Below are 27,759 nucleotides of genomic sequence, written 5' to 3'. Positions count from 1 at the left end.
GAATAACTCATCGGTCAGGTATTAGCAGCTGGCCTGGATCGGGTAATGAAAGGACCATCCTCAGGGGCACCAGAGTGTAATGAGATGCTGGGTGTGAACCACCAACCCTGCATCTGATGTTCTAAATGTATCTGTTAATTATGACTTTTAAATGTTTCCTTTTTTTTAATATATTCAGATTACACACCAGGCAGGTCAACGGCTGCTCTTTGTTCTCATACTTTATCTCAGAATTTCGACTTTCTCTACCATAATAATAACTTTTTTCTTTCATAACTATTACTGTTTTCTCATGATGATGACGGCAACTATGCTTTCATTTAGAGCCTTTTTTTTTTAAAGATTTTTTTTGGCATAGACACCTTTATTAAGCAGTAGACAGATTGGAAACATGGGAGAGAGAGGGGGATGTGACATGCAGCAAAGGACCCCCGGCCGGAATCGAACTGGGGTCGGCTGCGTATATGGCATGCGCTCCAACCACTCGACCACCTGCGCACCCTCTTTTTCTTTTATTAATTCGCACTACTTCGTCTTGGAGAAGAACTTCAGTATTTCATTTTCTTAGTATTTTTTTGGCCTGTCATGACTTTATTCATAGAACAACTTGGAGAGATGACAGGAGAGGGGAGAAGGCATAAAGCGAGGGGCTGGAGGCTGGGCTTGAGCCCTGGGCGTCTGCAGTGTGGACAAGGACTCTGTCCATGGGAGGCGTGCACTGAGCTACCAGAGTGCCCTGATATATGATATTTAATAAAAGGTCATAATAAAAACTCTGAAATATTTTTTTGTTCTAACTTATTAAACAAGCTGTTCTCAGAGGAAAATAAGGTGGCGGGGTCTGCCACATATAAACAAAGTAAAACAGTATGAAGTTGTGTTCACTTTCTTATTTAGTTTATTCAGTCACTGAAGATCTTTCTCTTTTGATTAAAATGTCTTCATCCAAACTACATACTGCACCTTTAACTGGCTGTAGTGGGCTTCCATACATCCATGCTATTCTGTATGAGGAGCATGAGCTTTCTGATATCCGACGGTCGCTGAACGCAGCAGCAGCAGCAGTACTGTGGGCTAGTCATACCAGTAGCCACATCACCAGCAACCAGCCACCACCAGCGGCTGCAGCCAGTCACCCTCACTCAGGCGAACACTGAGGAAAAGCAACAACAGAGAGGGCCAGCTGGAGCGGACATTTTCCTTCATATAGGTGAGCCCGGTTTTATTTTTGCAGCAGAAATGTAAACGCTACATGTGTCGACGCGGCTGCACTTTGCTGAATGACCGTCGGATGTGTTTACCGTCTCCCGGGCTGTCGCATAGACTCGAGTAACGTTCAGCTACATGTGGGGATGCTGTGGTGTTGCAATCGGATGCCCCCCCCCCTCGCAATTATCATGAATAATATATTACTATTAAATGTAATTGTCAGACCAAAATGCCCGCGAACGTTAAGCTAAGTTAGCATAAAACACAACAAATGAGTGGCGCTCATGTGGCTGTAGCTACCCTCACTCACATATAATAACTTGGCTAAAGCTAGCTACAGGGTTAGCAACTCAAAGCCAACAAAAGGAAGATTTATTGTAATTTCATTGGTAATATTTAACGCTTAAATCATTTCGTTGTTGGCGCAGCTTATGTTTGTTTGGTTGCTAGTGCAGGTCTGGGCAATACGAGACCTACCAGTCAAATATTAAAGTTACGACACCACTATTTTTAGAGATGTTTTCACTCGTTATATAACGTTTTTGCGATTTTATTAATATCCTCATGCTGTGTGTCAATATACCTCTATGGCCGTTCATTCAGGCTTTGAGCACTTCCCCGAACTTTCTGGAACTTTTATGATACGTCTGCTCTGTTTCACAAGATAAGGCAGCCACACTTGTGTTGTCTGGCTGCTTTGTTGATGTTGGTCCTCTCCCCCCCACAAAAAAGTGGACAAACACGACCGACAGGAGACGAAAACACACCGTTGGTTTACATTTTTCCTTGATTTATATTGCACTTTGTTTTTGTTTGTTCTTTACAAGTGGTTGCTGTTGGTTACAAGCAGGAGGCCTGGGTGAGAGGAAGTAGTTACATTCACTTTACTGCTTCCTTCCATTATATTTGCAAGTGTGATAAACACAAAAATTACAGTTTAGTTTGGTTACAGAAAAGATAAAAACATTATCATACAAATGAAAAGACATGCAGCAGTCAAAGACAAATGAAGGAATGAAAGAAAAGTGAGAGAATAGAAAAAAACAAAACCACGATTCCTCTCTTCCCATTCATCATCCCAATTATTAGACATATTTATAGTAGCCATGATGCGTATAATGACAGTATCGACTGAAAATCTAATTTTGTTTAAAGTATTTCTCCATCTGCGGGCAGACAAGCAACAAAGTCTTCACTTCATGATATGAAATGTGATTGAGGGAGGCAAATCAATTAATCGCTTAGTCAGTTAGGTGCGTTATGTAGTTTTCGGGGAAGAAATCTTAGAAGAGAAAGATCTTCATTGACTGATTTTATTTTTTAATGCCTAAACAAATTAAATAAACCCCTTTCCTTTACTTGACTTAATAAACAAACTGACCTTTAAAGGACACCGCTATTTCATACTGTTTTACTTTGTTCATATTTGGCGGACCCTGCCACTTTTTAGCTTCACACAGTGCTCTAGAGATAACAGCTTCTTTATTCGGCATTGAAAAGATAATCATGTCTGAGTTTGCATTATTACCTCATTAATATTGTAAATATTAAAATTCTGGTTTTCTTCCCCAAAACTACAGAGTGCCTCTTTAAGTCATGTATCTTTGAAAAATACCAAACATTTGCTTGCTGCAGCTGCTCAAATAGGAGTGTTTTTGTAATCGTACCATTTTTCAGCGCTGCATAATCTGGTGATTATTTTCTCAGTTAATCGATTAGCTGCTTGGTCTATTACATGTCATAAGGTGGCGAAAGATATCGATTGGTGCCAAAGATTCTGTCCTCAAATGTCTTGTTTTGTCCTCAACCAGAAGATAATCAGTCAAACCAGATAATCAATCTTTAAAACAGTTGTCGATCAGTTTAATAGTTGACAACTAATGGATTAATTGATTCATTGCTGCAAGACTTGTGAAAAAATGTGATTTGGATCTGAGAACTTATAATGGAGATGTGTGTCTACTATTCAGATTTCATTAGACTAAATTTGTATATGATTTATCACAACAATAATCAATGCATGAATTGATATTGAAAATTATTGTTAGTTGTGACCCTATAAGGCAGCAGTAAGCTAAATTTGTGGTGAGTGACTGTAAATCTATTACTTTGGATTTTGTCTTTATTAAATATCGTACAACTATATTAGATTACAACACAATGTGATGGAAAGTAATTAAGATATACAGTTAAACATTATGTTTTGTTGGCTTTTACCCCAGAGTTTGACTGGAAATAAACAGTGTACAATGTAAATACGACTGTTTAAAGGTTGGCAGCACTTCAAAACTTTGAGATGTTAATCCTTTTCAACTTGTGTTAGCACTACCATTAAGAGGTATGAGCTGAGGTATGGCATGTGCAAATTATAGTTTTAGTAGGCTGTAATCCAAAATCTGTGTGATGCAAAATACCAAAATACAAAGACCAAACACAAAAGCTAAATCAAAAGGCAAAGTACAAACTGCGAATAACATAAGGAATCAAGTAATAAAGGCCAGAAACACGACGGTTTGAGCTGTTGTAACAAGTGAATTTCCCCGTTTTGGGATAAATAAAGCTCCTCTAATCTAATCTACAGATTACATTACAGTGTTAACTGTTTGGAAGAGACCTTTACAGGTGCAGGGTTGTTACTTTCTGAAGAAAACTCAGATTGAACCCCCATCACACTCGCAAATTTGTGAATGGATTCTCTGTCCAAGGCGACAATGCTCACTGCTGTTGGCAGTTAATGACCTCTTTGAAAATGTTGTCACTAATGGAAAATGTAGAGAAAAATCCAGTGAAAACTCTCGAGCTGCTGATTATATGCCCTCTCTGTAGTGTTTGAATCACAAGCTCTTGTTGCTATGAATCATTTCAGGTAGGACCTAAGCTTATCTTTGTGTTATGTTCAGCTGTCAGCTGTGGCTCTTTTCTGTCAGCTGTGATTTGTGTTAGGTGTTGGTTTTGTCCGGTGCTCTCAGCTCGTCAGTGTCAGATTTGGAGTGGTGTTTGAGTGTTCTTGGACACTACTCCAGCTGCATTTTGTTGATTGCAATCACAGTGCAGAGCGACTATGTACTCGTACTGTAGTGTTCAGTTTGTAACATTGTGAGGCTGGGTTTGCAGGTAATTATTCTAAAAACTGAAGTCTCTAGGGAAAAAATGGGCCTAAAACAAATGGAAATTAGGGAAGTCTAATCAGAGATCTTAATCAAGAGATAAAACCTAAAGTTCCTTTGCAGGTAATTAACTGGGGAGTTGATGTGCAGATGGAAATCGTGAAAGCTTTTACAACAACGATGTTCCCTCTTTTTATGAGCCCACACCCTGATTAACACGATGTTGCTTCCAGTAAGTTTCAAGGCGAAACTTCAGTACTGATAACTTGGGATGGCCCTCATTGTTTGAGAAATTCCAGTCATGTTGTTGCCCTCCAATCCAATCTGATCTGTATACTGTAAGGAAATCCTGTAAGAAAATTTTATTATGTTTTTATTATCTTCTAAATGATCAGCCAATCTGTGCACACAATAGACCCACATTAAAATGAATAGAGCAGTTTAAATATGCTTGATAGCTGCTGAATCGCTCTGCTTTAGGAAACCTAACATGCAGGGCTGTAAACTAGCGGTCGCCACTCGCCAAATGCGACTAAAATATTCCCCTGGCGACTTAATTTTGGAGGGATACATGCCACGGGGCGGGTAAATGTTTGTCCCAATGGTCGTGCTCTTGCAATAAATTATGCATGATATAGCAAAACATTGTAGTAGCTGTAAAGTGATAAATTATGACGGTGGCAAACGTTAGTGCTAACCCGGCTATTTGTTTTGTGTCGCACTGAAGTAGCTCCCCCGACGTCACCGCTGTAGAAAATAGTTCCCCTCAGAAGCAACGTAGCGTGCGCATCACCGCTCTTTATAAGTTTGGCGCAGTGACTGTGATTCGAGCGCAGCAATGACGACACCTCTAACTCATGAGCTGAGGGAAGTTGTACTTATGTTGTGCATAATTTCGACTTCCTTCTATTAGGTTTCAGTATGATAATCAAGTGGCTTAATATGAGAACAGTTGTCACGTCACAAAACATGTAAAACCATGGGTCTATCAAATCCAGTGTAAATGTTATGGTACAGTCGCCACTGACATGTCTATTACAGAGCCTGATAGTTAAATTTAATTAATAATATTAAAATGTATTTCTAAATTATACTTTGGCCTCTTTTCTAAGCATGTATTGGTATATAATACTGTTATCTCCATGAAAAGTACTGAAACAGATGTATATGCAACAAAAAGAGGCAATTTATTATTTGGCCGGTAAAAAATGTACTTGGCCGGTAGATTCTTTCATCTACCGGTCCCCTTGGCAGGTGAGCCAAAACGTTAGTTTAAAGCCCTGCTAACATGCATCAAGTCTGTATGGGTTGTTGTGACTGAAAGGTTTGGACTCAATGTATCAGCAGGCCAATATTTTTTGGCAATACTACCTTGAAGTTGAATTTGCCACTTTTGTTGGAGCAGCTGAGAACTGTGCAGGTTTCCACAATTTTAAAAGCTAGAAGTACAAATTCAATATACTTTGAACATGTTGATATTGTAGTGAGAAGCCACCACAATAATGGCAACTTGTCTATTTCCGGTATGTCCCCGGATTTATGTATAGTCTTTAATAGTATAGTTTATTGTCTAACTGTAAAATAAACTGCCTCAGTAAAACTTTAATCTATACAGTGGGGTTTTTTGTAAGATGAAATAGTCTAGTGTGTTTTGAATGTGGCTGAAAACTTGTTCTAACCTGCTCTTCCTGCCTGTAGTCAGGACCCGTATTGATATATTGTAATGGAATTTACCCTGTGATTATTGATTATTCACAAGACAAGATGACAAAACTAAATGCTGTGTGTAAAATTTATATTAAAATCTTTGCCTTCCTGCCTCTCCTCTTGTGTCTTGTGATTTAGCATTGCAAGAATTTGACTTTCAGTCTCATTTACTGTTACACCATATTGCCCCTTCAAGGGAAATCTCATTTGGCACTCTAGTACTGCACGGCTGGAAAAAAAAAACTTGGACAGATGTTGTTGAAATCTCTTGCTGCTCAACTTGTCGAGAATTGTTTACTCCAAAATCCTGTGTAGATTCGTACAGGGTCAATGTTTCATCCTGAGATCAAGCCATTGCCGTCGACTTCTGTTACCTAGATCTGCCTTGTGAACACTAGTCTAATAATGATTCATGAGGTCTTCTTCAGGCTACCTTCTTTATAATTCAGTGGATAATCCTTTCTTCATCTATATTGATTTTGGAGTCACTTTGCCCTTGGATCCTCCACCCGTTTCTCCTGGGAATCCCCCCATTTCAAAGCCAGCTGGGTGATGTAGTCCCTCCAGAGAGTCGTGCCCTGAGGTACTCTCTCAATCAGTCCTCATCAGTACATCTTTGAAAGGGTGGATGGTGGGGCTGAGGTCTTTGCAAGTTACCCAAACCACCAGATGTGGCTAAACATAAGTGAAGCAGCTCATAACTGTGGTCTTCACCTGATCAATGTCTGTAGAACACACGTATATGCGTGCCACATATAGAGGTTTCATTTTGACTATTTATGTGTGCAGTCGAGTTTGTGGTTAAAGTGAGATTAAAGGTGAATTCAGCAATTTGCCTGGTGAATCATGTCTTGCTCAACAGTGATACAGTGCTCACACATACTGCACCTGGCAGCTGTCAGTTTCATTTTTATTTTCTTACCTTGACTTCAAAATCTAAAAGATACTTTGCACTTCGCCCTGCTTTTACAGTAAACCACAATGGAGACAGTTTGAGATACTTTTAGATAACATGGATGGTGGTAACAGTGCAAATTGGTGACAGGCTTAGTATTTTGTAATGACTTTAAAGAACACTGGCTTCTCCTTGTGGCAAATTAAAATAAATCAGGAAATTGTTGCACTGTATGTCAGTGAGCTAGTGTGTTTTGACGGCTCATTTGAAGACAGTTTCTGAATACGAGCCATGTGCATTCCTCTGAGGTTTGAGCCTTTTGATACTTTAACAGTATTTATAGAGCACATAGACCTACTTTATAATAAAAAAAACATACTGGGAATCTCACTTTCTACAGTATGCTTAAATGGGAAAATCACTTAACGTTTATGGGAAAAGCTGTTCTCACATTCAGTTTATGAAAAAATGTATGAAGTCACTTAGTAATGGATTGTTCAGAGATTCCTGCGCAACATGAATTGTCAGAATTGTTGTAAGATAAGGTAAATGCTGCTTTTCCATCTGTTTTTCTTTCACTCTGGTCTATTAAGTATTTCGATCACCTTTTGTTTTTGTTTTTTTTATTTCCTGTAATAAGCACTAGTAGGAGTTAAAGTGAAACTCTTGCCAAAAAGCAACCAAGGCTTTATTTGCGATTGAAAATGAGTCAAACCTTTGTGTAATTCATAATTACGACGAAAGAGGCACTTTTAAGATTTACTGTAGTTACTGTAGAACCGTAGTGTACTGTAGTACTATAGCATCAAAATCGCTATTTTTAAAACACTAAGAAGGCTCGACACAACATCAAACTTTGCTCGTAGTATCACCAGGGTCTCTACACATAAACACGAGCATTGAGAACATTGTTTGTGTACACAGAGTTTATGAAAAAGAAGGTTTTTGGACAACTCACGTTAGCAGTAGCATCTCTGGCGCCGCCGTCATGGCAGACAAAAAGTGTTGATCCCCGAGTGCAACCTAACAGGCAGGAGAGTAATGGTTGTAAAGCCTTCCTGTTAGGTTGCATGTTGTGTCGAGCCTTCTTAGTGTTTTAAAAATAGCGATTTTGATGCTAGCGTGAAAGTGTCCCCGCACTCCACTGAAAAAAGTGCTTAAAAGTGCCTCTTACAGTACTCTTGTAAGAGTTAATTACTCTTTGTCGTGATTATGCTTTTACACGAAGGTTTGACTCATATTCAATCACAAATAAAGCCTTGGTTGCTTTTTGGTGAGAGTTTCACTTTAACTAGATAATGAAGCTACCAGTCTTTCTTCTGTCTGTGAACTGTTTTATGTTTATAAGCCCAACCTCAGGTTCACCGAGTCATAATGTGATTGTGTGACCCACATCTGCTTGCTCGGTTCACGCTGAGTGGAGCAGGAATCCATCAGATCTGGGTTAGCTGTGTAATGCTACCATGGGGCATCAATACACACATGGATACACAAACTGCACAGAACCACGAGTAAACACATCTCTAGCAGGCACTAGTGTCCATTAACTCCCAGCTGCTGGGGGGGACTGGTGACAGGTGAGTGGGTCCGTAATGGCTGAAGTGAGGGGGATAAAACGGGATACATTTAACATGATTATGTCAGGGCATTGGGTTTGTTTTTAAGAAAAAACCCGGAGGAAAATAATGACTTTGTGGATCATATTTTTTTATATACTGTGGTCTACTGGTATGTGGAGAAAGAAGTACATCATAACTGTTAAAATTAGATTTTAAAGGAACATTCTATAGTTTTGGGAAGAAATGTTAAATCAGAAGAGAAACATCTTCATTGACTGACTTTATCATGCCTAAGCAAACTATTTGTTTTAATAAATGAATAGACTGAATAAACAAACTGACCTGAAAGGACAACATATTTTCAAACTGTTTTACTTTTTTTTAATACTTGGTGGACACTGCCACCTTTCTAGCTTCAAACAGTGTTCTGGGTGCCTTATTTATTCAGTTATGAAAAAAAATTTCTGAGTTTGTGCTATTACGTCATTAATATTATACATATTAAAACTTTCTAGGAACTCCATAGTGCCCCTTTAAATCATAAAATTCAACAGTAAAAGATGAGGCAGATATTGAAGCATTAGAGGGACATTTGGACTGATTCAGGCATCTGAAAGAGAGGAGTTTATTGCCTGTGCCATGTCCCAACCAGGACTCACTTGCTGGCACTGCTGTGTGCCAAACACCCCCAACCCCCCACATGCTCATAACACACACAAACACAATCTAACGGCAAAGGCCACAGGTTATAAATAGCAAACAAACAGGACACAGTGGACTCTCTGTGTAAGTAATCCTCATTGGTTTGTTTATCATTTTTTAGTGCGATAGCTAAGAAATATCTCTTGATGATTAATGGTCGACTGTGGGTTTGCTTGGCATTTTCCTTGTTGTTTTAGTTGGCTTGTTGCCGCAGGATAAATGATTTTGCCTGTCCCAAAGAAAAACACACAAGCACAAAGCGGCTTGTCGAGGTGTTGGATTATCTGTTAGGTCAAGGTGTTGGAGGGAATACATAAGGTCTGTTTAAGTGTCAAAACACTGAGTGTGATATATCAGGTTTGGACAATATTTTATGTTCACAGTAAACAGGATTTGTGTGGGTGTGTCCTAACATCTATTATTTCTGTTTCCCCATGATAGGTTTTATTTTATAATTTCGTTTAAACAAAGTAAGATTGTTTTTGTGTGGAGTGTTGTAATTGCCCTCTTAAGTGTGATGCAGTATCATTTCTTATTAAAGAAAGTGAGGTCCTGTGAGGTTGAGTTTTCTCTTTTTTAAGTGAAAACTCACTGAGCCAAAACATACTGAGATTAACTCTTTAAACTATGTGTCTTTAATCTGAGAGAAGAAACAACCCCCCCCCTCTGTATTCAGACCACAGAGCCTGAAAACCAGAGCCTGCTTTTTTTGTATCATGTTGAAAGAAGAATTGTGACATACTGTGTTCAAGTCCCGCCCTTTCCCCACTAGCAAAATTTACTAGTGGGGAAAGGCTTTACATTTCTGAAACCTTGCTCCCCACAGAGTACGATTTGCATATCTCATCAGTGGATTATGCACAGTGTCACTGAAAAATCTGAACAATTGAGGGTTAAATCCGAAGCAAAAAACGCCATAAAGGTCATTATTAACTGAGATAGATGGCCAAAGGCAACCTTCATCAGACACATGAGGAAAATGGCAGCTCAAGACTTTATTTGGTGTAGACAAGATGTGGTCCATTGTGACTGTTAAGTAAACTGTCAATCAGTGAAATTACTAGCCACTGACATTTTGACTATCAGTAATGTATGATTCATATCATATGTATCTCTCTTGTCTCATGAGACTGTATTGTGCAAAAATGGTTGCTTGCTGTGAGTAGTTTAATAGTTCCTCGTATCTACCTCTAGGGCAAGATTTAGTATGTTGGCAGCGATTGTTATTAGATTTTTGTTGTTGCAGGCTCTTCTCTGTGTTGTAGTATTGCAAAAACAAATTGGAAATCTAGGGCTAAATCTAGATGACTTGAATATCTTCTGATCTGTTCTGTCTTGTTTTTGAGAACCAAAGTTTCATAACCTCAATGTTAGGTCGTGTTGATAAAAATGTGCTTTGTGGTCTTTATGTTCAATTTTCAAAAGTAAAACATGATTCACTTTTCTCTGATATAGCCTAGGGGTGAGGGATGATCACCTGCTTATTATGTAATTTTGCTGGGCTTGTGTTAGCTTAGCTGTCCTCCTCCCTGCATCTCTATTTCAGTGCTTTTGATTGCATCGTTGGGTATTGCCACCCTGCTTAATGCCGTTGCCCCCTCCTTCCCATTTACAAAACTTACCCCTCAGGTCTGGAAGAGAGCCCGTCACACATGGCTACACTCACTCGCAGATTGTTGGCTTTATCTCTTCAAGCTAACATGTCTTAACAGAGCTGAACTTTTTTTCCACAGAGGCCGCATTGAGGACCCTCATATATAACGGCAACTACAAACCTACACAGACAGAGCCATGTTGGAATACTACCAGATATTAGGAGTTCAGAAAAATGCAACGCAAGAGGACATCAAAAAAGCGTAAGTGCCCACTGTGTGTTTCACTGCTCTGGTTTTCCCCCGGTGTTGTCGTTGAATCACCGCCACTTAGAGGGGTGTAATAGGTTAATTATATCCCCTCAAGCTGTATACAGTGACACAAGGAGAGAGAGAACAGAGAGACTGCAATGCAGAAAGTTTCCACTCTTCTTCCTGTAACCTTGCTGCTGTCAAATACCTTCCCCCTACGTTCATCCACCACTTGCAGTCGCCCACTGAACGGACCAGTTCCTGTTAATGACACTTGCTCAGGCTTCTCACTAACACGCTTTGATTTGACAAGTCAAGAATTTCCTATGAATTGAAGTGTACATTTAAATGTTAAGGACCGAAATTAGTGCTCCAGATGAAATTAAAAGTTATTGAGGGTAATGCAGGAAATGCAGGTGAAATCTTTTTAGAGAGGAGCAAACTATTGAAGATCAAGTCAACCGATTTTATGACTATATGATTCGCCAAGAATCCTGCTTAAGAAGATGATGAATGCTTAGAGTGTGCTATCTCTGTGCACTCAGTTGTTGGCTGCCAAAGTCAAACGGTATCTCGACTGACACAAATCAATAAGTCTTATCTTTAGCTCATGACCCCAGCCCTGACTTTTGATCTGATCTGATTGAATTATTTGCTAATGATTGGCTCTTGGGATGACAGTGTCGGTCACTTGGTTCAGACTGAATACATCAACAGCTATTGGATGGATTGGCATGGAATTTGGTGCCTACATTCATGATGCACAGAGAACATATTTTAGATTAAATTGGTATCCCTTGAAATTTCATTTAGTGCCACCAGCAGGAGACAATTGAACTTATCTGGTGAAAAATCTCAACATTTAATGAAAGTGGCCATTCATGGATCTCCTAATGTTACCTCCAGCACCACCAGCTGACTGAGATGTGTGTTTTTTAGTAAAACATCTTATAATGGGATGGATTGTTCTCTAATTTGGTACAGGCATTCGTGTCCATCTCAGAATGAATTGTAATAACTGAACTTTGATGATACCTTAGTTATTAAAATAGTCATTGTTCTTATTTGTACCAATACTTGCAAAAGTGATAACATCAGCCTCAGATGTACTTTTGTATTTAGTACTAACAAGCAAAATTTGCATGCTAACATGCTAAACTAAGATGGTGTACACGGTAAAAAAACAGTTTCCAAATCATTGTGTCAGCGTTGTCATTGCATATCAGAGTTATAATTACAAATTCTAATTTGTAAATCCTCTTCATGTAAACTTCTATGTCATAATTATGAAACAGTAACTGACTTTTTTGAAAGCTGGGAAAACTGAACCTTTACAAGTGAACATATAGGATAGTGACTACGAACACTGACACTACATTGTTCAATGCAGCCTGGTTGGTCAACCAATGACCAGGCTTTAGACCACCAGATAATGTCACAGATTACAACAAAGACGTAGACTACAAAGACTATTTACTACTGATCCATAAGGGAGTCAATCCCTCGATTGAATGCAGCCTTTTTTGCTGGCTTACTCTCAGTCACTAGTCTTGCCTACAGCATGTGTGTGTCCACTGCCGGTGCTGCTGCTGGGCTTAGAAACAAACAGCTGATGCAGCGTAAGCTGCTGTGTGAGCCTGTGCTGCACGTCAGTGGAGTTCAGGCTGTCTTTGTTATTTCTGCTTCGTTGGGGAGACGGACAGTGTGTGTCCATGTGTATACGTGGAGGGGTGATGGGTGTCTGTGTGTTTGTTGTAGGCATGGTTTCCACCCTAAAAACAGACTAGCATGTGTATATGTGTTTCTGTTGGGGCAAACAAACATACACATTTCCATTTTCCCATTTCTATAATAAGAACTGATTGATTGCCCATGGTTCATCTACAGTTTATTACATACATTATGTGTTTGTCTCATCTTTAATCTCTGTGTCTTTATTTAACAGTATGGTATTTGTGTCTCAGTTACAGAAAACTGGCACTGAAGTGGCATCCAGACAAGAACCCAGACAACAAGGACGAAGCAGAGAAAAAGTTCAAAGAGCTGTCAGAGGCATATGAAGTGCTCTCCGATGGTAAGGCTTTCTGAAGAGGGATAAAAGCTGTTATACAGTTGCCATGTTAAATGCTGACAGGTGTTTCGCTGAAGTGCACCGTTTGAAATGAATGTTCCTTATAACATATATATCTTGTCATCTAATTTAAAAGTTGACATTTGTTGTCATCTTTACTGCACTTCCATTTTGGATTACTAGGCCTGGGTGTCATTTTAATGTTATGTTGCTATCACCAGTGTGACATCTGACGGTTTTGGAAGTGATAAAATCTTCGATCATGATTTCCAACAAAATTCATAAAAATGTTAAATATCGGCCATCCTTAAAAGACCTTCTTCTGAAAAATATATCTTAAATTGGCAAAATTATGATTGAAAACAAGACCTTTCCAATACTGTTTTTCCTTCCTGATTATTTTCAACAGCTGCATAGTACTAATCCTGTATGGATGTTATGGTGAAGTTATCCATAAACCTCAAGAGAATTGTTTATCAGCTACATGTGCGGTAACATTAGTGGTGTAAATCACCAGTCAGATATATTTTATCGAGTCTTTGGACAACGATGCGATATTTGCCAATATCACAAATTCTGTCACAATATGATTTAGATACGACTCAATCCAGTAGCCTGTGAACAACAGGAGATCATGTTGTCTGCAATTAAACACAATTCATTAACTACATAAGAAACTACCATCCATCCCCCTTTTTTTCTTTTAAAAATTTTTAAATAATTGTAAACTGTTAAGTGCTGTAAAGTTTACTTTAAATTGACACTACCAACACACGTAAAACATGGCTTAACAAAAAAAGCATGAAGTTAAGTTGCATACGGCTGTACGGGACGCTGCTGGGAAGTATCAGAGTTCTTTCTAATAAATAATTAAATAATGTGGTATTATCGCTGATGCTGGTACCGGAACAATACTATCAAGTCATCAGTTTGACCTGGCATTTGATTTCAGCTTTCAGTACCTAACATGTTTTGATATTTTGTGCTACAGACAAATTCCAGTCGTTATTGGACGTATTAAGTAAATAAGAAATGAGATTTGATACTCAGCCCTTCTGATACGTCACGTGTGCCAAGCAGGTCAGCCAGTTCGTTCAGTCATGGTTCTTAAGTGGAAATAACTACCAGAATAATGCTTTAAGTATCAGAGTGTCTGGAATTTAAATGTGGGCTTGAAAACATAGCGTAAGTCTGTAACATTTCAATTGGATTAGACACAGTTATGTACCATATACCCAAGTCACAAGAAGCCATTATTGTCGGAACTGGCAGAGCACAATGTCTGGATAGTTTATGCTGGAGAGTGGAGGACTTGAGCAGAGGTATTGTGCTGCAGGTTTAGTTTTACTTTCTGCTCCTCCTTTTTCATTTTTTTTTATTGACTAGCAGCCCTCTTTCTTTCTTTTTCAGTTTGCAGATGGTCAAGTTGATGATTTACATGCTTAAAATGGGAACGTGAAGCCTAAAAATAGTTGGATGTGTTGGAAGTTGAATGTTATTGATTTAGTCAAAGTGAAAAGGAAAAAATTTAAAGAAGCTGTCAATTTGATGCTAATGTTAACACAATTTGCAAGACCTTTGTGACCTTAAATGAGGTCAAAAATAAAAGTGGGTAGGCACTTTCTCTTTCTGTTTGTCTGTTTTATTAGTCCCTTTATCATATCTAAAGTACTACTCTTCCCACAACAGAAAGCAAGAGGAATATTTATGACCGATATGGCAAAGAAGGCCTTTCAGGAGGAGGAGGAGGAGGAGGAGGTAAGAGGATGACTTTAAATAAGTATTTGAAGCCAGCGCCATGGAAATGGCTGTAAATAAGCCGCGATTTTCATTCTTGATGTTTTAGTGTCATGGTCCAAAGTACAAACAGCTCTCTATTGCATTGGCATTTTTTATGACTTATATTGATAACTGCGTTTGATGAATAATTGTGCAGTTTGTGATATTCATTGTTGTTTATTGTTTAACAGGAGGTCATTATGATCACTTTGGTGGCAGCGGTTTTACATTCCGTAATCCCGAGGACGTTTTCAGGGAATTCTTCGGCGGCAGAGATCCATTTGCAGATTTTTTTGGTAAGTCCATTTGCTTCCCTCGGAGGCACTGATGGGAATTCTTGTTTTTAGAGAGTAGGAGGAAAAGGAACTGAAGAGAGTCAGAAGAGTGGGGAGCACGCAGTGGCTATTATTAACTGCATGATTCTATCTGGTCAAAAATAGGAGAGGAAAGGAGGACAACCTGTTTTTACACCAGATAAAACATTGATATTTCCTCATTAGTTTGCCTGTGAGCTGTTAGTCAGCTGCTCCTGTTGTGTAGAAATGTGAAAGATGGAGCATTAGACCCAGGAAACCTTCAGTAAAGCCCGGTGCTAATCCCCCCCACTGCGCTCTAATGTTAATCTCCAATACACCAAGCACTGTTCACCTCAGGAGGTTATCTGCCAGTAAATGTCACATGTTGGAAAACACTGAGTGTCTCTGCTGGAAGTTGACCTCAGCATCAATATGTAGCGTTCATCCACTGATGACAGGTTAGACCTCTTAATTCACTCCGTTTTTTTTTTTTTTAATTCAAGAGTATTTTAGTCAGAATATCCTGATTATAGTTGGATAAAGATTGGATGAATACTGAATATTTTTTAAGACGACATTAGAAAAAAATGTAATACAAATTATGTACATCTCTGCATACAGATTGGGGAAAATACCCTAGTTTACCTAGTTGAAAATTACAGGTTGAATTGACATAGTTTTTGCCATTTTATCAGTAATTGTTAGATGTTAGTACAGCTGAGCAAGTTACTAATTGGCCAATTAATAGGAACTACTTAGTAACTATTTCCAAAATCAAGTAATGGTCTTAGCTAAAAATAGAATCTCAATTGTGAGGAGTTAGTGCTTTTTTCCACATGATAGTGTGCTAAATATTATTTGTTTTACTTTGGGACATTGCAGTGGGTTATTTTTCCACTTTATTCTGATTTATCAGATAAATCAAGAAAATATTTTAACATAAATTAATTTAATCATCACTGGTGGCCAGTCATTTTGTGTTTGCTTTCATTTCTGTCTATTTTGACAGACGTGTACATGTTTCATTTCATTAGTGAATACATTATAGTATTATTGTTAATCTTTATTTAATTCATGAACATTTTTCACATTATCCACATAATAAGAACTGTGGACAAAAAGGCAAAAAAACAGTGCACGAGGTCATGGGACAATCAGTAAATCAAGGCAGATTTCCCTATTTTAAAATTAAAAGTTACACAGTACAGGATTTATGAGGGATTTGTTAGCCTGGCTCAATAAATACTCTGCTTTTCACCCATTTATTTTGAAAATGTTGGAAAATGAGTAAATCATCTGCTCTAAAAGACGTAACTTAGTAACTTCAGTGATTACTTTCAAAGCAGTTACTCCTGATATTCCTAACAGATACTCTTCTCTTTCGCCCACCACTTCTCTCTGGAAATAAAAATGATGATGTAATATACGGTTGACCGGCGACTGTTAATTTGTGAAAATGACAGCCCGATAATTGATTATATCAGGACTGTCTGCAGTTGTAGGAGTTAAGCCTGTACTGGGTTGTCTGGGTTCAGCAAAAGGCTGATTGGAAGGCATGTGCAGTTCACCCCGCGTAGCTCTAAATATGGAGTTCAGACGCAGGCAGAGGATGGATTTGAGTGTCTACATCACTCTACTGGAATGCTTTCAAAAATAGCTTCCGTATTAAAACAAAAGCAGATGTAATAAGTGTGTGCGCGCTGTGTGTTTCCATGTGTCAGAGCACATGTAAAATGTGCTACGTGTGGGTGTACAACATAAACGGACTGGAAAAAATGTAATCTAATATATGAGTTTTTTAGGAATGATACTTGAATTTGAACCCATAGGAAAAGACAAGTCATCCTCTTTTAGATCAGAGTATTGAATTGTTTTCATGACACTGACATGGTTTACTATTGATTTTATTAAGGTTAAAATTATGAAGCACAGCTGTTGTTGTTGTTGTTGTTGTTGACTGGTTTAAAAAAAAAGCCAAACCATAAAGCTGTCCGCGCTGTTCAAGTACTATTTTGACTGGGGGCAACCTTTATTATGCTTTAACAGGATATGTCAAAACATCCGTCCTCTCAAGTTTATACCAACACTATATAAAGTGTTTTTCCTTGAATAGATTCATATAAATAAAGGAATTTGTGTTTCTTGACTGGCCTTAAGATGGCAGCAGTAGAGTAGTCCAGATAGTTTTTAAAATCCCATCCAGCTCCAGTCCTACATTGTCCAGGAGCTCGTCTCAGAAAGCAGCAGCTGGTCCTGTAGATCTGTCACTCACCCACCTCAGACTGAGGGCTGGAGGGGGGTGTGTTTGCTGTTGAGGCAAATAGAGATTCACAGGATGACGAGGGCTTAGTCCTCTGCCAAGAACAGCATACACTCAATTCTCAAATGGACACATGAAGAAGTGGACAAAAAAGGATTGGTTTCAACACTTTTTTTGTTGGACATAATGAAGAAATATGCCAAAGAATATCTGCACCGTATCTCCCTGAGGACCTCCAATAATTAGACAAAATTAGACAATTTGACTCAAACAGATTACATGTTTTCCTGTTTCTTTGTGTAGCTCTAAGCTGGTTGCTGCAAATTCTTAAAAAGCATGACTTTTTATGTGCTTTCAAGGATTTTTTGCAATAAAGTTTTTGTTTGAAATTGAAACTGCAATACTTTCACAATATATGTATGTATGTGTATGTGTATGTGTATATATATATGTATATATATATATATATATATATATATATATATATATATATATATATATATATATATATATATATATATATATATATATATATATATATATATATATATATATATATATATATATATATATATATATAGTTGTGGTTGAAAATCTGACCTCGGAAAAGCTCTAGGAACCCTGGTAATGGTGTACATGCACATTTTGAAAACCCATTATCCTGACGTTCATAATCTTCTCTATGCTATTACGCCCTGTGCAGTGTTATATGCTGTAGGTGTGGCACATTCTCCACTGATTTAATCTCGGTTGTTATGCTTGACAGATCTTTGAAAGTTCTGTCAGCGCAGACGTATGAGAGCGCTTCGACTTAGCTCTTCTCCCAGCTATCTCTATGTGTACGCTGATCATGTACAGGAGAATTAAACCAGGATCCAGTGTTTAGCAGCCTTTCTCAGGCTTTACATCTCCCTCTCTTTCTTCCACTCATGTTGGCTGTCTTACTGACAGCTTTGTAAGAGCCGAGCTGTCTCCTCTAATGTCTTCTTCTATGTAAACGGACAGTAATGTAGTTACAACAGTGGCCAGGGGACACTTTTATTTTAAGCTTTCTGTCAGTGGGAACAAATGAAGCTTTCTCTTTCGCTGCCTTGGTACATCCAAGGTTGAAGGAGGAGTCTTCTTTCAGAAAACGGTGCCAGTGATCCAGCCTTATCCTGCTGAGGTGACCCAGATTGGCAGAGCGCAATTAGTCGCATGTCCACAGGGGCTTTAGGATGAGAATTAAATGGTGGGCACTTTGACAGTTTAGGGTTAAGATTGTTCCAGAAATTACAAACCAATGCTCTGACATCAAACACTGCTTTTTGAATCTCGGGTACTTAAATATTTGGAACCTAGAATCACTCTTAAAAAGTTGTTCTAATAAATATTGTTTTGTTAACAATGGGTCAAATATTTGTGATATGTAAGGGGTCGCTCCTAGCAACAAATCCACCCTAAATCTACATTTCCCCTCAGGAGTTTAAACGTGTCTTTCAGCTCACTGTTTTGGTCTTATAGATGCATGCTAATTCAAAAAAGGACTGAAAAAATATAATTAAAAATCTCACATGGTTTTGCCATAAAATTTGAAGTGTTCCTCCTAATTTGTACCATGTTTCCCTCCCCAGCTGACGACCCCTTTGACGATTTCTTCGGTGGCAGCCGCGGTCGCCAGAGAGGCGCAAGCCGAAACAGGATGGGAGGATCGCTGTTTGGTTTTGGAAGCTTCCCAGCGTTCGGGCAGGGCTTTTCATCGTTCGATTCAGGTGAGTACAACCCAACAAATAACTGGATTAATTATTCATTTTGCATGTTCTTCCAGTTTGACTGAGGTTTTCAATGAGTGCTCTTTCATAGGTTTTACCTCATTTGGAGACATGGGTGGAGGAGGAATCACATCCTTCTCTTCTTCATCATTTGGCGGTGGGGGAGGAGGAATGGGTAACTTCAGATCCGTCTCAACCTCCACCAAGTTCGTCAACGGCAGAAAAATTACTACAAAACGGTACTGAGATCTCCCAAGCACTTTAAGAAATGTGCTTTCTTGCTGACAGTTAGAAGAGAAGATTCATGCCACTCTGATGCTTGCAGGATAAAGAGGAAGCTATAACTGGCAATTAATTAGCTTGAGCATGTTTATTGATCTTATAGAACTTTTGATCCTATTAAGGAGTATGAAAAGTGCTAAAAATCAAATCCAAATAAAGATATAAATAAATGGCTCAATACATTTATTTTTAATTCTATTTTTGGCACATTTAATGGCATATTCATGTATTTTTTCCTTTTTTTGATTTTGGCAGTTTCAGTCCTCTGTACTCATCCCACATTTAGCAAGGAAGGGAAAAGGCATGCTTCTCAGCTACACCAGCCTGAGTACCTTGTCTGCTCTTGTGTTTGTTACAGGATTGTGGAGAACGGCCAGGAGCGGGTGGAAGTGGAGGAGGACGGTCAGTTAAAATCTCTTACAGTTAATGGTAAGGAGCAGATCCTAAGACTGGATAACAAGTAGTAATCTCGCCACAACATTTGACCAACATACAGTTTTCACCACCTGGAAAAAAAAACTTGCCCAGTGACTGTTTGCTACTGGCAGTTGGTCTCTCGTATCTCTGTCCTCCTGCATCTCACTCCCAAAGAAGAATTTTCTCATTTTAGCTTAGCTGCGATGGAGGCAAGAGAGATGTTCACAGTATTTGTATATTTGTATTTATTCCATTATTATGGGGGGGGGGGGGCATCTTGCTGGAACTTGTGTTTTTGTTTACTAGAGTAATTGAATTGTGCTTTTATTTTTGCCATATGACAGTGCTGGGTACGTGCTATAAATATATACATACTTTTTCCTTTGGGGTGGATATTGTCTTATTGTAGCAGGCAAACAAAATGCTGTACATTTAGACTTAAGCATGTCATTTTTATTTTTTTTTGCTCTTTTCATTTGACTAATTTAACAAGTGAATGATAAAAAGCTTTGCTCTAATGTCTTTGACTTGAACTAACCTGTTAGCTGTTACCATGTTCACACGTGTGTAATATGAATGACGTTGATTATTAATAATTGATTAATTAATTAATATAATGTGCATTTTTTTCCTCTGACTTTTACATTTGTTTGTGTATTTGATAAAACCACCGTATGTTTCATTTGTTTCTGCATGATTGCTGATTCCAGGAGGCTGCCTTGTAGTTTCACCGTAACTCTGTCAGCGACTCAAACCATCAAGCCACACAACACCTTACACTCTTTACCGGACAGACAGGGGTATTTTCGTTCTTTGTAAAAACAAAAAAAACTAAATAAAGAGTTCAGTTTCAATAAACTTCCCTTTGTGGAACGGCTCGGAAAGGCTGCTGCAGTCACCTGGTGTCTCCTGTGTGATGTTTCTTTTGGCTTGAGTGGCTTTTTAGCGTCTCACTCTATCTTGAATGTGTGGTATGGGGTGTGTGCTTGTGCCTGATTTACATTTTAAACCTGCTTCACAAAACCCGCAATAAAGGAAACCACAGCAAGCTGCTTCTTTTGTACACTCACCTCATCATACAGCTCACTGTGTGTGCATCATGTTAACCTACTAATGCCCTTGATTCAGTTTAGGTGACTCACATTAGGGACTGGTTGCTGTCAACAGGAAACTGGTTGGGTGATGTGTGTGTGCTTTTACTAAAATAATCATTGTCATTATTTATCTAAGTGATTTGTGAAGTTTTCAACTTACCTTTTATGAACCAGGTGAGGAAGGAAACTACACCCTCTTTCCAGGACACCAGCCTTCCTCATTCTTCTTTATTTCTCTCCACCCCTCCCATGTGGACATTTTTATGTGCTTGTACAAGTGCTGATAGTGCACCTCGTTTGAATACGCCCTCCAACAAAACCTGATCTCTCTGGAGACACCGAGCCAAAATAAGGACTCAAAATACATCCACTAAACAGAATCTTCCAGCTGGGAAAATCCAGTTGCTAGTAGATCTTTTTGGTCTGCTTTTATGCACTCGCTCTTGTGAAACACCGGACATGATAGGCTCTGAATCAAGTTAAATTGAGCCGTAGTGTGGATGATTGCTGTTGGCTCAGAGGTCACTCTGTGCTGAGAAGACAGTGTGTGTTTCATGAGGAATGTGCTCGGGGCTAGTTTATTTACACAAGCCTCGTTGCATATTTTTGAGACAGACAAGTCAGGAGTGGGGAAACTGAAGAGAGAGAGAAGAGCGGAGCATTAAGTTATTCAGTCTTAAAGGCTCAACAACATGGCTGAAATGACACTTAATGTAACATCTATGAATGTACATGTGTTGCCTGTGGGTGTGTGGATGGTGTGAAGGCCATGTCTCCACTGCTGGGGCCTGGATTTGTTGTGTTCTTTCAATTTCCTCTTCTCCAGATTGAGGCGTTTGCGCATGCGCAGTGCTGTTGCTAGGTGACAACTGCAACCCTGCGCCAATCCCTTCCTCTCTCTGTGTAAGCTTGTGTGATCATATTTGTCTATTTGATGAGTAAATTATGGGTACATGTCGTAGATGGGGTTCACTACACGAATTAGAAACAAAAAGTAAGCAGTGACATCTTATCAGAAATCGTATCTAAATTTTTGGAACACACATTAGTGAAGAGTTATTGGATAAATGGGTGTTGAAGGAGCAGGAATTTTATTAATGGTGCAATAGCTCCCTCTTCTGGACCAACACGTCTTTAAATAAATATACATTTTTGTGCTAGATTTAGACGTTATAATTCTGTTACTCATGATGTTATTATTCGTCTTATTTTTTAAGCATTAGTTTACCCTTAATTTGACGGGTGTAAACCGGAAGTCAGCGAGTTAGCTAGTTTATAGCTACAACTGGCGCCCCGTTTTTCTATTTTTTGCCTATATTTCTTTGCAATTTGGAAAATTGGCACCATTAAAAGTATGCCGAATTACCCATTAGCAGCTTGTGTTTGTAATGTCACCATAAATGTACAGGTAACGATCACTTAATTACTTAAACACATAAGACAATTTATAAACGTGAAGATTCTCAGGCGAGTTCTGAAGGTACAAGGACAATATTTTTAAGAGGACTTCTTATTGACATTGAAGATAATGAGATCCTCGGAAAGTGTCGCTCTGTGTATACTGTATGTGCGGCCAGATCAAACAAAGTTATGATTTCTAGAATGAGTGTGAAGTACAGTAATCGGCTGCAACTGCTCGCCGTGAACCAGACTACTACAAATGACAAATTATTTGGACAATCGTAAGAATCCTGATGAGGTAAAAGTACAGTATTTTGCCAAAGAAAAACTATGAGAAAACTCTGAAAAAAAATAAATAAATAAATCAACATATTTTGTGCATCAGAATTAAAATTTCACTGGCTAATCATTCTTCAACCTACTATAAAAGCCTATGTAGAGGCTTCTAAAACCACTGTTTCAACATGTAAAATAAGAAGTCGATGACTCGCTTACCCATTAATAATTCATGAGACGTCCCTTTGAAAAGGAAGAATTGCTGCTAGACTTTGAATTTGAAGGTGGATCCTCATGTGGCCACTAGATGTCAGTGTTTCTATACAAAAAGGCAGCATGACATTTTATGACTGTGATGATTTCCAGAGCTGGAATCACATTTGGAAGAAATCACACTAAGACTGGAAGGACAACTGGAGCAACACGTGACATAATAAGTGATTTCAAGTCAAAACTTTAATTTCCTCGATTTAATCATTAATAATCATATTAAAGTGTCAGTACACCTATTATTATACGTTTTTTTTCGATGATTTGATAAAAAAAAATGTCTTGCAGCCTCTCTTCCTGCATCCCTCCTCTCCAATATGACATACAATACTGTGATTTCCTGTCCTAGAGTTTCCCAACGTTATGAAAGATGGCTTCCTGTTGGCCGAAAGCAGCATCCGGTTTAACCCCCCTCACACACACACACACCTACACCTACACAAACCACCAACATCACCACCGCCTCGTCTGCCTGACAGCTTAGCATGAAACATGGAATTGGCCAGGAGCTGCTGGCCACTTTATGAACGATGGCGACGATAAGCTGCCAGCTACTTTTGGCCGCGTCTGGACGAGGACACAGACTGTATCTCTGTGTGCTCAGCAGTGGAGTCACATCAGCACGACATAGCATGTCTTGAAAAGGGGGAAGGTGGACTGTTGAAAATAATCTGGTCCACGGTTGTAGTTGTCATGTAGGGTTAGCCTCCTCCTGAACAGTGATTTATTTTGGGCTTTGGGCTCCAGCCTGCAGCAAGTGAGGCCGCTTTTGTCTGTCACGCATGGATTTTGTGTCCGTGTGTGTTTAGGTGTTAGCCCGGGTGTTTGTGCTCGTGTACTGCAGTCTGGACAGTGTGTATCAAGCAGCTTTTACAGATACACACAGCATTGTGTAGCTCGGAGACAAATGACAGGCACACCCGAGACAATAGCTGCAAATGAAAGCATCCAGGAGCTGTGCTCACTCTGCTTTTCAAATTAAGTCCAGAAAATAAAAGGCCGCCTTTGTGAGCACTAAAAGATCTCATTATCATGGCTGCTCTTTGATATTGTTTTTGTTAAAATTAATTAACTGATGATGGATTATGCGACTTGATAGCGGAAGGAATGTTATCGCACATAATAGACGCAAATATTGATCCTCTGGAGGGAAGGAGGGCTCGAACAAAGCTCGGGAGTCACATACATGTTGGCTTAATCCAGCTATCTAACTTCACTTGATAGGATCAGCAGACAAATGCAGGTTGGGATTAGCCGGATAGAGAACGAGCAGCAGCAGCAGTCTGGAAAGTAAAGCCACCAATTGTCCTGTTTCTGTTGGTCCACCGGGCGCTGGTCTCTCCTTGCAGAGGTCAACTCTTTATTATAAAAGTGTGTTTCGATAGAAGAAGCTGATTTGCAAACACCGCTTTGCAATCCAAGTGTTGGGCTAAAACAACATAAATCACCCTAAAGCTGAGGTGTTTTTCTGCAAGAAAATACTCCACCAATTTCAACCTTAACACGCTCGAAAGGGATTCGTTACAAAGAAATAGTCTTGGGTCAAGATGGAGGTGCTGCGGTAATAGGATGCCTATTCAGAGAGAATTGAAATCCAGTGATGTCTTTGTCTCTGACCTGCAGCCTCAGAACCCTTAACTCCACCTGAAAGCATCCAAAGAGAGCCATCCCCCTCTCCAATCTCTCACATGAAGCAGATACAGCCTCGGTCCTCTGTTGCTTTCCCCATTAATGGTTAAAATGACAATGTGTTTATGTCAAGGTGCTCCCACAGGTATACAGCAATATGTCAAACAAAGCTGCCGTGTCTCCTACGACTTTTGATGTCTTTTAAAGGCTGCGCTGTTACCGGGGATTTCGAAAAACGCTGCTGCAGATCCTCCTCTAAATGGGACCAGGTTCAGCACGGCGAGCATCTGGCCCCCTTTCTTCTCCTCTCCACTGCCTTAATTACACAACACAATGGCGATGAGATCTGCCTGTAATCTCGCAGCATAATAAGCCCCCCCCCCCTTCTCCTCCATACCCTGCCTGCCACTAATTCAATATAAATGTAAATTACCTAGAGAAAAGAATAACCAAATCTCATTTTATTTACATGACTAATCACAATAAAGTCAAGCAGATGAAATATGAATGAAATATATGGCTGTCGTTTTGAAAGGAAGGAGGGGTCTATACGGCCTCAGGGGCGCTTTGAACTCCTTGTTTTATATCATCTTTGTTGTTTCATGTTGGTTACATCAATATGCCTTTTTGCACTTGTGCTCAACTTGCTGTAATAGATGTGTGTATGCTTCTTTTTTTTTTTTCTCACCCTGCCTGATTGTACTCACACTGCCAAGGGCATTACGAGGTAATATGTTTTCCTTTTAGCCGCCTCCTATTTTCTTTTTTTGCTCCGCACATCTCATGTCAGAGGGCTGAAATTCAAGCATGGGAAAAAAAAAACAGGTTTAATGTTGCTTTGAACACCTCAGGCCATCCATCCAGACAGCGAGAAGAGACGGTTTAGGTGTGATTCATTCCCCACTCCGCTCTGCTCTGCTCTGCCCACAGACATCGCCGAAGACCCCTCGGAGGACGAGCGCCGCCGCCGCCGACAGAACGCACTACCTGGCCACGGCCTGCACCAGCGCTACCTGAGGAACTCCGCCCAAAACCCCTCAGAGGAAGAGGAGGAGCACGGCCTGCAGAGTCTTGGACTAACGAGAGGTCCGCCCACCCGCCACTGCAGGGCTGATTAATTACCAGCGCACAGAGCTCCCCCTTTAAAGAGTAGAGTCTTAATAAGCGTGGCTAATTGTCTGCCTTTGTGTCTGATGGCCGCACAAAGGCCGATGACGAAGAGTGGCATGCTTGATTGGCAGATGTAAACACCGAGGACAGAGGTGTTCATTAGGCAGCTCTGTTCTACGCCGCAGTAATGACCAGAGGTCAGAGGTCGCCCTCTGTTTTCCCTCTCGGGGTCAGGAAGCCGCACACAAAAGCTGAGCAATTATCTGCAACACACAGTGGCTGAATGTTTTATAGGAGCAGTTGGCTGGTTAAGGAAGGACCTTTAATTTAGGCGTACATATTTCCTGCTGGGATGCAAATAAAGGCCCCCCAATTCTCTTTCTGAGATAACGACACAAACTGCTCAAATATGGGCCCGCAGAGAGTGTTTTTAAACACCGCTGCCAGCTGAACGAAGAGTTTTAAATGTGAGAAACATCTGCACCGCCTCCTAATAATTCTCTCTTTAACACGCTGTAACTAATGGCTTCATTAATAGTTGCACCACAATCTGCTTATGCTTTCTGGATAAATAACACGTCGTTTATAGGCACAATAATACAACAGCGGCGTGAGTAATTGCATTAAATATTGCTGATGCAATGTGTTTAAAGAGAGAATTCAGGGTCGTCTGAACGAGTATTGTTTTGTTTTTTATATTTAACAATTTGTTTAAAGATAGACGAGTCAGTGAAATTTGTGCGATGAAACAACAGAGAGATTTCTCAACCTTCTAACCCTTTTTTTCTTTATTTTTCTTTTAATCATAACTTGTATTATTATTTTAATGCATTAGTAGTATTGACTCAACATGGTCCCCAGTCAGATCTTTCAGTTGTAATTATCTCTCTGTGCATATGTCTGCTTCCTAACCCTAACCCAAAATCAAATTGCCTCAAAACTCATTTGTTCATAAAATTGTATTGAATTGAATTAATGTCTTATGACAGATCTATAAAGCCTTAGCATCAGTAGATTTTCTCTAGTCAATCAAGTCATTTGGTACTGCTTATAAACTCTAAATAAAAGGTGTCTTGATACTGAAAAACCTTCATATCTAACGCCAATGTTTGCTCTTATTTTGTAGGACACACGGACACCAAGAGGAAGAAACTGTGGCTAAAGGATGCGGAGTCCAAAAAGAAAAGGGCTCCTCGACTCTTCCCTCGCTTTGGTGGACTTGGCAGCTTTTTTTAAACCCCCCCCCCCACCCAAACACACACACAAACACACGTATATATATATATATGTTGGCAGGGATGCCATCAATCATACGAGGCATTAGTTCATCGTTGCTATGTATCTGACGCCCGACATCCCCACTGCTGCTCCGCATCCCTTCTTGTCTATCAGCTGCCTGCTTTCATCAGTCTGCAGAGGCCTCACTTCAGTGTTCTGTTTTGTCTGAGATACATCTTCAGAAGTTAAGCTTTTGCCGTATTTATTGTGGGTGGGCCCTGTGGATGTACAGAGTTCAGAAACCTTAATTAATCTCCTGCAATTGGAGTTTCTACAGCGCACGTGTGCTCGAAAGAGTTCAGGTGGAAGAGGAGAATAACAGTAGCAGCCGTGTTTGTGAAAAGCGTGACGATTCTTGCAGTAATATTGTTTAGCATGTGAGAGTTAGAATGAAGGTCAAGCTGTTCAGCGGATCTTTTTTTTTTTCAATAGAGACATGGAGAGAAAGAGAGCTATCGAGGCAATGTGAGAGTAAGACGGAATGAAAGCCTTGAAGAGTGAGTTTTATGACATGAGATGAACATGTTCTCCTCACTCCTCCATCATACATGAAAACACCCCGGCAGTAACATCATCCACTCTTTCAAGACTTTTCGCTCTCACCTTCCCAAAGTCCTTATATCCTTTCTATTTTTTTTTTTTGTAGGATTCTTTGTACTGAGTGCATTCAGCGAGATGTTGGCCTTCCCTAGGTGTTTTTGTAAAAGATTTCTCAAATTATAATATGGCTTCCCACGTCTGATTTGTCCTTGAAACATGGTTCTCATGATTGTTGTAGAAATCTCTCAGAAATGTTCATTTTTTATGGACTCCTACCAATAA

General features: G+C 39.5%; 1 protein-coding gene across 3 annotated transcripts; it reads left to right on the top strand.

Annotated features, from left to right (window-relative positions):
- Nucleotides 1-1,044: 1,044 nt before the first annotated feature.
- On the top strand, nucleotides 1,045-27,759 carry dnajb6b (DnaJ heat shock protein family (Hsp40) member B6b). 3 transcript variants are annotated; one of them, XM_030398785.1, is made up of 10 exons: nucleotides 1,045-1,210; nucleotides 10,913-11,035; nucleotides 12,988-13,097; nucleotides 14,784-14,852; nucleotides 15,065-15,169; nucleotides 19,043-19,180; nucleotides 19,272-19,419; nucleotides 19,821-19,891; nucleotides 25,480-25,635; nucleotides 26,786-27,759. In XM_030398785.1, exons 2-10 carry the CDS (start codon nucleotides 10,971-10,973, stop codon nucleotides 26,893-26,895), a joined length of 972 nt encoding a protein of 323 aa, XP_030254645.1. In that variant the 5' UTR covers nucleotides 1,045-1,210; nucleotides 10,913-10,970; the 3' UTR covers nucleotides 26,896-27,759. The 3 variants fall into 3 exon arrangements, with proteins under 3 accessions (XP_030254645.1, XP_030254646.1, XP_030254647.1); XM_030398786.1 differs by lacking the exon at nucleotides 25,480-25,635 and having other exon boundaries at nucleotides 1,046-1,210; XM_030398787.1 differs by lacking the exons at nucleotides 25,480-25,635; nucleotides 26,786-27,759 and adding an exon at nucleotides 20,590-20,777 and having other exon boundaries at nucleotides 1,048-1,210.

This window comes from Sparus aurata, chromosome 19, assembly GCF_900880675.1.
Source record: "Sparus aurata chromosome 19, fSpaAur1.1, whole genome shotgun sequence".
NCBI lineage: Eukaryota > Metazoa > Chordata > Actinopteri > Spariformes > Sparidae > Sparus > Sparus aurata.
Note: the sequence above shows the minus strand (reverse complement) of the source record. Positions and strands in the feature narration are given on the sequence as shown.

Excerpts from the sequence above, each read along its gene's own strand:
- dnajb6b (XM_030398785.1), top strand. The coding sequence starts at position 10,971 with ATGTTGGAATACTACCAGATATTAGGAGTTCAGAAAAATGCAACGCAA. Across the intron at positions 19,181-19,271 it reads CTTTTCATCGTTCGATTCAG|GTTTTACCTCATTTGGAGAC; the intron begins GTGAGTACAACC and ends GCTCTTTCATAG. Across the intron at positions 25,636-26,785 it reads GAGTCTTGGACTAACGAGAG|GACACACGGACACCAAGAGG; the intron begins GTCCGCCCACCC and ends CTTATTTTGTAG.